We start from the raw sequence: 10,936 nt of genomic DNA, 5'->3' as shown, positions 1-10,936 counted from the left end.
AAAAATTGCTGAATCAAGTGTGCTGAAGTTTTTGTATGTAATTGTTGAACTTAAGCATAGTAGCTGAAGTTTTATTCTCTATTTGCTGAAATTTTTGTTTGTCATTGTTGAACTTAAGCATAGTAGCTGAAGTTTTGTTCTCTATTTGCTGAAGTTTTTGTTTGTAATTGTTGAACTTAAGCATTCTAGTAGCTGAAGTTTTGTTCTCTATTTGCTGAACTCCGGCATGTTTTAGCTGAAATTTTATTCTATATTTACTGAACCGTAGCATGTTTTATGCTATCATGTAATTGATTTTTTGTACTGATAATAAATTTATCATAAGTAAAATTAGTAACTTACAAAATTAGATAATGATTTAGCACAACGGGTTAAAATGCATTGATAATGTACAAAGCTGAATCCAAAAAAAAAAAAATAGAATGTGAATTAAAGGAAATGGACTTATATTTACATACATGTACGTACTTACTTTAGAAAGTTATTTATAATTTATTTTTAAATAATCTGATAAACATACTTATGACAATCATCCCATGAACTGAAGTTTCATAGCAGCACCAACAACAACAGAAGAAAGAAGAAGAAGAAGAAGAAGAAGAAGAAGAAGAAGAAGGAGGAGGAGGAGGAGGATGAGAAGGAGGAGGAGAAAGGGAGGTGAAGTTGTTTAAAAAGTGGGTACAAGTTAAAACTTCTTTTAAACAAATAGGTATAGGTTAAATGAGGGCGACCAAATAGGATGCCCGTACAATTTTTCTTTCTAATTTCTGCCTATGGCCCTATGATGAGAAAAACAAACGGATCAAAGAAAAAAGTGTATGACATTTCTTAAATCAACAATTTTTTTATATTAACGATGATTAATTAATACAGTATGTCTTTCCTATTTAATATTTGACTGTTAAGGTTACATTTATTATTTGATTTGGTGCAAACATTAGGCATGAATAGGTATTCCTCATATATGTTTTCACAATTTGAATAGAAAAAAATTATTTTAAAAAGATTTTTAATGTTATTTTTGCAGATCTCTTACAATTTATTTATTTAAAGATCTCTTGTGAAAAGGTCATATATTTAAATATATAATATTTATAAAGAACTATAAAATCAAATCTCCCATACGAGGAAATAGAACAAGCAGATTCGAAACTCATCAACTCCTAGATTTGTATGCTTATTATTACAAATTTTAGAAAGAGATATTCTAGAAATACTAGATTGGGTCATTAGAATGATCCGCATACCTACTTATAGAAGTCAAGAACAATTTCAAGTATCAACTAATTAACTATACAAAAAATATTTAAAAATTAAGAGGTCACTACATACGCAACCAGTCTCTAATTTTAAGGCTTCTCAAAAGGTTTCTAGAATGTTGGCAACAGAAAACACGTTCTTTTCAGTCTGTAGTAATTTTCGTTATGGTGTTATCTGATGTTTTTTTGTTTCTAATTCTAAGAGAACATATATTATTAGAGGCCTTATAGTATTTGTTAATGGTCAATATTGGCATGTGAAACCCTTGCATTCGACACAGCAGCAAGTCGCGCTTTGCATCCCTTTGTTTTAGGTTTTTCGTTCTCTTATATATATGTTATCATGGCGAATTCAAAATTTAAAGTTATGAATTTAAGATAAAGTGTTGTCTTATTATATGTAAACTACTTAGTTAATTAAGTAATTTGAGTCATAAGCTATGAATTACGTTTTTTTGTCTTATCCCACTCCACCATTGTAATACTTGAATGAGAAATTAATAACAAAAAAAAAAAAGAAATTCAAGTTTTTATTGATGAAATCAGCTGTGTTACAACTCAGTAGTACAATCAAACTAATATTCCAAGCTTGAAACTCGAACCTCAATGGCGGTTACCTGAGAAATGAAGAATTGAGTGAGAGAGAAAAGAAGATAGAAGAGAAGAGAGAAACGAAGGAAAGAGGAGGGAAATGAATTACCAGTTAATTGCATGCCTCCTTCTGTCCAGTTTTTAGGAATATAAAGCTCAATTGACATAGTTCACTACTAACTAATTCTGTTACAACCCACTAACTAACTAACAACCCACTATCCCTCCTTGTAAGAACGAATCTAGACCCTTCATTTAGTAAGCTAACTTCTAATCTCAACCATTCGATTCATGCAACTAACACCACACGTGTAAAATATGAAGGTCTCACAGTCTGCCATGTCACTCTTCTCATTTTTATCTTTTAGACATTTCTTCAGCTCACTTTCCAAATCTGAACCCTAATTTTACTCCTTCCCCAATTAAGAGATAGTCTCTTTCAGACATAACAATACCCCCTTGTCCAAATCGGCCTTGTCCTCAAGGCCAGAGTTGAGCCACAAAGTCAGGAAACTGGCCTTTGATGTACCCCCAATCTTCCCAAGTCGCCTCATCAACTCCCAGGTTCGACCACTAAACAAGAACCTTGACTGTTGTCGCATTATTCACCTTGACGATTCGACATTGGAGAATGGCCACCGGTTGAACCATCAAGCGGCCGTCTTGTCCACAACTAGGAGGTTGGAGCTGAGCCACCACATCAGGTTCTATGCGTTTCTTGAGCTGGGACACGTGAAACATAGGGTGGATCTGAGAGTTTGTTGGAAGCTCTAAGCGGTAAGCCACTATGCCAATCTTTTGTATGATTTTATAGGGACCATAGTATTTTTGCACTGAGTTTCAAATTTTTTCTGACTGCTACTGAAGCTTGCATGTAAGGTTGTAGCTTTAAGTAAACCCAATCTCCCTCATTAAAATTTCTGCCAGTCCGATTTTTGTCTGCAAAAGAACTTCATTCGAGCTTGGGACATTTGTAGATTTTCCTTCAAATGTTGTAACATAGTCTGCCTCTAAGCAAGTGTAGCCCCTACAGTAGTGTGAGTAAAGTGCGGAAGGGAGCCCATAGGAATCTGAGGAGGTGGGTAACCATAAACAGCCTCAAAGGGGTGGCTTTAAGGGCTGTGAGGTAGTTAGTATTGTACCGCCACTTAGCTAATGGGATCCACTTGAGCCAGCGTTTAGGATTGTAAAAGATCATGGCCCTGAGGTAGGACTTTAGGCAACTATTAAGCCTCTTCGTTTGACAATCGGACTATGGATGATAGGTAGTAGACATGTTCAGTCTGGTTCCCATGGATTTAAACATTTGCTGCCAGAATTGACTAGGAAATAGGGGATCCCTATCAGTTACTATGGATTTGGGCAGCCCATGTAACTTGTACACTTCTTTTAAGAAAACATCTGCAACTTCCTTAGCTATACAAGGGTGTTTGAGAGGAATAAAATGCCCATATTTAGTAAATCTGTCCACCACCATCAAAATAGAATTTTTGTGCTCAGAATAAGGCAGGCCTTCAATGAAATCCATGGTTATATCTTACCATGGTCCTTTAGGAATGGGCAAGGGTTGTAGTAGGCCTAGATAGTGCACATGTTCAGTCTTTACCCTTTGGCATACATCACACTTAGCAACCCATTTCTATATGTCTTCCTTCATCTTTGGCAAATAGAACCCCATCTAAACTATTATGTATATACCCTGCTACCCAAAATGACCCCCCACGGGTGATTGATGGAACACTTTAAAGATTTTAACCCTGAGATCAGTATTTCTTTCCACCCAAATTTTCTGTTTAAACCTGATGATTCCCTACTGTAAGGAGAAGTCTGGTTTGTTGAGGGGATTGGTGATCAACTCAGTTATCAATTGTAAGGCTATAGGATCATGTTCATAACTTTGTACAATCTCCTACATCCAAGTTGGATTGGTAGTAGTAATGGACACATAGTGATGGCTCCTCTTCTCCTCTCCTAGATAGTGCATCTGCAACTCTGTTCTCTGTTCCTTTCTTGTACTGGACTTCATAGTCTAAACCAAGTAGCTTGGCCAGACCCCTTTATTGGAAGGCAGTAGTCACCCTTTGCTCTAACAGATACTTTAAGCTTTGGTGATCTGTTTTAATAATAAAATGCCCTCCCTATAGTTAGTGTCTCCATTTATCTACAGCTGGTAGCACAGACATGTATTTCTTTTCATAGGTAGATAAGACTATGTATCTAGGCCCGAGGGCCTTGCTGAAGAATGCAAGAGGACTACCTTCTTGCATTAGTACAACCCCCATCCTTGTTGAGCAAGCATCAATCTCCACAATAAAGGTCTTTGAGAAATTTTCCAGGGCTAGCACAGGTGCATAAGACATTGCCTACTTCAATGTTGAGAAAGCAGAGTTAGCTTCTATGGACCACTGGAAGGAATTCTTCTTCAGTAGACTGGTTAGGGGTCTACTAATGATATCATAGGATTTTACAAACCTCCTGTAGTAGCCTGTTAGACCTAGAAAACCCCTTAAGGCTTTTATGGACATAGGCACAAGCCAATTAGTCATAGCCTCTATTTTGGAAGGATCTGTAGCTACACCTTCCCCGGTAATGCTATGTCCCAGGTACTCTACCTTGGACTGTCCAAAAGAGTATTTGAAAAGTTTAGCCTATAGTTGTTCTTTCATCAGTAACTCTAATACCCTTTCAAGGTGTTGTTTGTGCTCAAATAATGAAGCACTATAGACTAATATATCATCAAAGAAAACTAACACAAACTTCCTCAAATAAGCTCTAAACACATGGTTCATGAGGGATTGAAATGTAGCAGGGTCATTGGTTAGACCAAAGGGCATAACCTTAAACTCATAGTGCCCTAAATGTGTTCTAAAATCTGTTTTATACACATCCTCCTCCCCCATTCTGATTTGATGATAACCAGCCCTCAAATCAATTTTAGAGTAAATACAGGACCCATGTAATTCATCCATTAAATCATCACCTAGTGGGATGGGAAATTTGTCCTTAACAGTCATATTGTTAAGGGCTCTATAGTCAATACAGAATCTCTAACTGCCATCTTTCTTTTTGACTAAAAGTACTGGCGATGAAAAAGTGGAGTGACTAGGCTGTATTATTCCATTTGCTAGCATTTCATTGACTTGTTTCTCAATCTCATTCTTTTGAAAATAATTGTACATGTAAGGCCTTATGATGACTGGTGTTGTGTTTGGTTTCAGGGGAATGTAATGATCATGGTTCCTCTTGGGTGGAAGGCTGGTTGGCTCCTCAAATACATCAGGGAACTGCTTCAGAACCTGTTGTATCATAGCAGGTACCTTCTCCTGCTCCCTTACTTCCTTTGTAGTCAGAGTAAACAGGTGAGCCCAAATAGCTTGTCCCTTTTTCAATAAATGTTTAACTCCATTAGCTGACATGCTCTTGAGTTCCCCTTGACTGTAAATACCCTTGAGTTCCACTCTTTTCCCCTTGTGAGTGACCTGAACCTTGTACTCTATAAAATCTAGCAGTACTGGGTTATGAACTTTCATCCAATCCCCTCCTAATATCATATCATTTCCTCCTAGCCTTACTAGCCTCATAGAATCCTCAAACTCCACCCCTTGAATTGCCCAGTTGAACCTGTGATAGGTATGCCTACTCATAAGGTAATTACCATTTGCTACAGTGATCCTCATAGGAGTAGATTCTATAATTTTGCACCCTATATTCTTAGCTATTTCTATGTCTAGGAAGTTGTGGGTGCTCCATGAGTTCCAATAGAATAGTTATCGAGTTTTTCTTGGATTTCCCTCTTAGCTTAATTGTGTTTGGAACCTCAGTCCCAGAGAGAGCATTGAGGCTTATAGCCTTATCCATGATTTCTTCCTCTATCTGGTTGTCAGAATTGCCCTCTCCTCCAGTTCCTTCTTCTTCCACTGCTTCTAATATAGCCTGGTCTTCAGCAGCAGCCATGGCATTGATTTGTTTCTGCTTGCACACATGACCAGGAAAGTACTTATCCCCACACTTCCAACACAACCCATTATTCCTCCTGTTATCAAATCCCTTGTTTCCTGGAGCATAGTAATTTGCTGGCCCTGGCCCCTTAGTTCCCAAAATTGGAGTGTGAGTGTTTGTCTGTTGCAGATTCCCATAGGTTGATCCTCTACCCCAAGGGGCCTTTCCCTACTTATTCCAAGTTTCAATCACCTTTTCCTGATGCCTAACGTTTTCTACAGCTTGACCTAGGTTGTAGAGATTCAACATCTTCACTGTATGCCTTATATCCTCCTTTAGGCCTTCTACAAAGAATTCTAAGAAAAACTCCCCTGGTATTGTAGGGCTTCTAATTATAACCCAAGCCTTTAAATCCTCAAACTTCTCCAAATACTCATTAATTGTTCCCCTTTGTTGTATCTTCTTAAATTCTCCAATGAGATTGAATTTATTGTTGTCTGCATCTTGGAACCTTTTACAGATTTCTTCACAGAATTCTGGCCATCTAACATTTCCTTGGCTTAACTGATAGGAAAAGTACCATGCTTTTGTCCTTCCATTGAGATACAACACTGCTTCTTCAAGCTTCTGTTCTGGAAGGTTTACATGGTTATAATAGAAATATCTCTCACATTTCCTCAACCATGAACAAGGGTCAGCTCCCACAACACCATCGAAATAGGGAAATTCCTCCTTGGAGTTGTAGCTGTTATGATGGTTATGGTGATTTCGATCATTGGTCAAAACAACAGGGATATCCTCCCTTCTAAGGCTATTTCCCGGTTCTCCCTACTGAAGGATCTCCATTGGAGCACTCCCCAATATTCCTGCATGATGGGGCAACAATTTCTTTATCAATACATCGAACTTCCTTGCCAATTCATCAATTTTGGCATCTGTAGATTCAGCCTTCTTATTTTCCTCTGTAATATGATTCTGTAATTGTGCTTCCATCTTCTTTAGACTATCTTCCATGGATTTCGACCTTGTTTCTGTAATGATCATGGTTGTAGGCAAGGAATTTCTCTGATACCAAATGTAATACTTGAAAGAGAAACTAATAACAAAAGAAAGAAATTTGAGTTTTTAATGATGAAATCAACTGTGTTACAACTCAGTAGTACAATCAAACTAATATTCCAAGCTTGAAACTAGAACTTCAATGGTGGTTACCTAAGAAATGAAGGATTGAGTGAGAGAGAGAAAAAAAGAGAGAAGAGAAGAGAGAAACGAAGGAAAGAGAATGGAAATGAATTACCAGATAATTGCATGCCTCCTTTTGTTCAGTTTTTAGGAATATAAAGCCCAATTGACACAACCCACTACTAACTAATTCTGTTACAACCCACAAGCTAACTAACATCCCAATATCCCTTTCGATTCATGTAGCTAACACCACACGTGTAAAATCTGTAGGTCTCATAGTCTGCCACGTCACTCTTCTCATTTTTATCTTTTAAATATTTCTTTAGCTCACTTTTCAAATCTGAACCCTAATTTTACTCCTTTCCCAATTAAGAGAGAGTCTCTTTCAGACATAACAATACCCCCTTGTCAAAATCGGCCTTATCCTCAAGGCCGGAGTTGAGCCACAAAGTCAGGAAACTGGCCTTTGATGTACCCCCAGTCTTCCCAAGTCACTTCATCAGCTCCCAGGTTCGACCACTGAACAACAACCTTCACTGCTGCCGCATTATTCACCTTGACGATTTGACGTTGGAGAATGGCCACCGGTTAAACCATCAAGCGGCCGTCTTGTCTACAACTAGGAGGTTGGAGCTGAGCCACCACATCAGGTCCTATGTGTTTCTTGGGTTGGGACACATGAAACACTAGGTGGATCTGAGAGTCTGTTGGAAGCTCTAAGCGATAAGCCACTATGGCAATCTTTTGTATGATTTTATAGGGACCATAGTATTTTGCACTAAGTTTCAAATTTTTTCTGACTGCTACTGAAGCTTGCATGTAAGGTTGTAGCTTTAAGTAAAACTAATCTCCCTCATTAAAATTTCTGTCAGTCCGATTTTTGTTTGTAAAGAGCTTCATTTGAGCTTGGGTCATTTGTAGATTTTCCTTCAAATGTTGTAACATAGTCTGCCTCTATGCAAGTGTAGCCCCTACAGTAGTGTGAGTGGAGTGTAGAAGGGAGCCCATGGTGATCTGAGGAGGTAGGTAACCATAAACAGCCTCAAATGGGGTGGCTTTAAAGGCTGTGTGGTAGTTAGTATTGTACCACCACTCACCTAATGGGAGCCACTATTTAGGATTGTAAAAATCATGTCCCTGAGGTAGGACTTTAGGCACCTATTAAGCCTCTCCGTTTGACCATCGGACTGTGGATGATAGGCAATAGACATGTTGAGTCTGGTTCCCATGGATTTAAACATCTGCTGCCCGAATTAACTAGTAAATAGGGGATCTCTGTCAGTTATTATGGATTTGGGCAGCCCATGTAACTTGTACACCTCTTTTAAGAAAACATCTGCAACTTCCTTAGCTATATAAGGGTGTTTGAGAGGAATAAAATGCCCATATTTAGTAAGTCTGTCCACCACCACCTAAATAGAATTTTTGTGCTCAGAATAAGGCAGGCCTTTAATGAAATCCATGGTTCTATCTTGCCATGGTCCTTCAGGAGTAGGTAAGGGTTGTAGTAGGCTTGGATAGTGCACATGTTCAGTCTTTACCCTTTGGCATACATCACACTCAGAAACCTATTTCTGTATGTCTTCCTTCATATTTGGCAAATAGAACCCCATCTGAACTCTCATGTATGTACCCTGCTGCCTAGAATGACCCCCCAAGGGTAATTGATGAAATACTTCAAAGATTTTAGCCCTGAGATCAGTATTTCTTCCCACCCAAATTTTCTGTTTAAACTTGATGATTCCCTGTTGTAAGGAGAAGTCTGGTTTGTTAAAGGTATTGGTGATCAACTCAGTTATCAACAGTAAGGCCATAGGATCATGTTCATAACTTTGTACAATCTCTTTTATCCAAGTTGGATTGGTAGTAGTAATGGCACATAGGGATGGCTCCTCTTCTCCTCTCCTAGATAGTGTATCTGTAACTATGTTCTCTGTTCCTTTCTTGTAATGGACTTCATAGTCTAAACTAAGTAGCTTGGCCAGACTCCTTTGTTGGAAGGAAGTAGTCACCCTTTGCTCTAACAGATACTTTAAGCTTTGGTGATCTGTTCTAATAATAAAATGCCCTCTTTGTAGTTAGTGTCTCCATTTATCTACAGCTGGTAGCACATCCATATATTCCTTTTCATAGGTAGATAAGCCTATGTGTCTAGGCCCAAGAGTCTTGCTGAAGAATGCAAGAGGTCTGCCTTCTTGCATTAGTACAACCCCCATCCCTGTTAAGCAAGCATCAGTCTCCATAATAAAGGTCTTTGTGAAATCTGCCAGGGCTAGCACAAGTGCAGAAGACATTGCCTGCTTTAATGCTGAGAAGGCAGAGTCAGCTTCTATTGACCACTAGAAGGAATTCTTCTTTAGTAGATTGGTTAAGGGTCTACTAATGACCCTTTAAAATATTATCTATGTAGACCTCTATGGTTTTGCCGAGTTGGTCTTTCAACATTCTTGTCACCAACCTTTGATATGTCGCCCCCATATTTTTCAGTTCGGAAGGCATCACCTTGTAGCAATACGTTCCTTGATGGGTGATGAAGGTGGTTTTCTCCCGGTCCTCCTCTTCCATAAGGTTCTAGTTATAGCCCGAGTATGCATTTAAGAAGCTCAGTAGTTCGTGCCTGGCTGTTGCGTCAATGAGCTGATCAATATAGGGTAGTGGGAATGAGTCTTTCGGGCATGATTTGTTCAATTCTGTGAAGTTTACACACATATGCCTTTTTTCGTTCTTCTTTTTCACTATGACGACGTTGGCGACCCATTGGGGGTATTTTATTCCCTGATGGATCCATTTTCCACCAATTTTTCAACCTCCTCACGGACTGCATCATTTATTGAGGAGTTGAACTTCTGCCTAACTTGCCTTCCCGGGGGTAAAATGGATCGACGTTAAACTTGTGTGTCGCTTTCTCCTTTAGGATACCTAGCATGTCTACATGGGAAAGGCAAACAAGTCTGTGTTATTAGTTAATAAATGATGGAATTTACTTGGTTCCTAAAGTTTGTGGCCGATGTAGGATTTCTTACTGTGGTTGTTATCATCAAGTTAGATGGATCGAGGTTTTCTACGGTCGATCTCGTGTTTTCTATTATTTCGGGGTCTTTTATGACGTCCTCCCTTTTGTCACTGTCTGACCTTGACCCTGTTAATTGCTATGCCTCTTTTGCTTTTCCATTCATTTGTTAGGTGTATGTACAATCCTGAACAATGCGCAATAGCATTCTCGGGAAGTGCATTGTTCTCCTCGTATACTGAACACTCCCTATGGTGTGGGAAATTTGATAACTTGGTACAAGCTGGAGGGAATCGCCTTCATAGCGTGTATCCAGGGTCGACCTATTATGGCATTATATGTCGTATCTTGGTCCATAATGTGGAATGTGGTTTCCAGAGTGACACCGTCAGCCAGGACGGGGTGTGTGATTTCTCCGGATGTTCATTCAACTGCATTGTTAAAATCGATTAGCGTGATGTAGCGTGGCACTATCTTCTCCTCGAGTTTCATCTGTGCAAGAACTCGAGGGTGAATAATGCACATGCTGTTCCCATTGTCCACCATAATACGTCTTACATCTGTATCTAATATGCGGAGCATCATAGTGAGGAAAAACCAAATCGTGGGTATTTGACTTATCGAAGATGATACTTTCTTCGAGTTCGTCGTACTATTCGTGAGTGATCGACCGTTTGAGTTTGTGGATCGTGATGAACTTTACTCTATTGATTGACACGTCGTCACCACCTCCAATGATCATTTGGATGGTACGAGTTGGTGAAGGTGGTTTTTGCGGCCCCTGGTGTTGTTCACGTCCTCGGGCAATGTTGGCCCTTCCTTGATCGCTCAACAGCTCTTTCAAGTGCCCTTGGTGAAGCATGTTCACGACCTTCTGACTTGCAGTCCTCTATTTTATGACCTCGCTCTTGGTGGAATTCACAGAGGGCGTTGGACTTCCTGGTGCTTAGAT

The 10,936-nt window shown here is 39.2% G+C and overlaps 1 protein-coding gene across 1 annotated transcript; it reads right to left on the bottom strand.

The window, feature by feature from the left end:
• Nucleotides 1–4,897: 4,897 nt before the first annotated feature.
• LOC142172700 (uncharacterized) lies at nt 4,898–5,527 on the bottom strand. The gene has a single exon (XM_075236371.1). It carries the CDS (start codon nt 5,525–5,527, stop codon nt 4,898–4,900), a length of 630 nt encoding a protein of 209 aa, XP_075092472.1.
• Nucleotides 5,528–10,936: the final 5,409 nt, after the last annotated feature.

The sequence above is a fragment of the Nicotiana tabacum genome, chromosome 18 (genome assembly GCF_000715075.1).
Source record: "Nicotiana tabacum cultivar K326 chromosome 18, ASM71507v2, whole genome shotgun sequence".
In the NCBI taxonomy this organism is placed as follows: Eukaryota; Viridiplantae; Streptophyta; class Magnoliopsida; order Solanales; family Solanaceae; genus Nicotiana; species Nicotiana tabacum.
The sequence above is the reverse complement of the archived record's forward strand: the minus strand, read 5'-3'. Positions and strand labels throughout refer to the sequence as shown.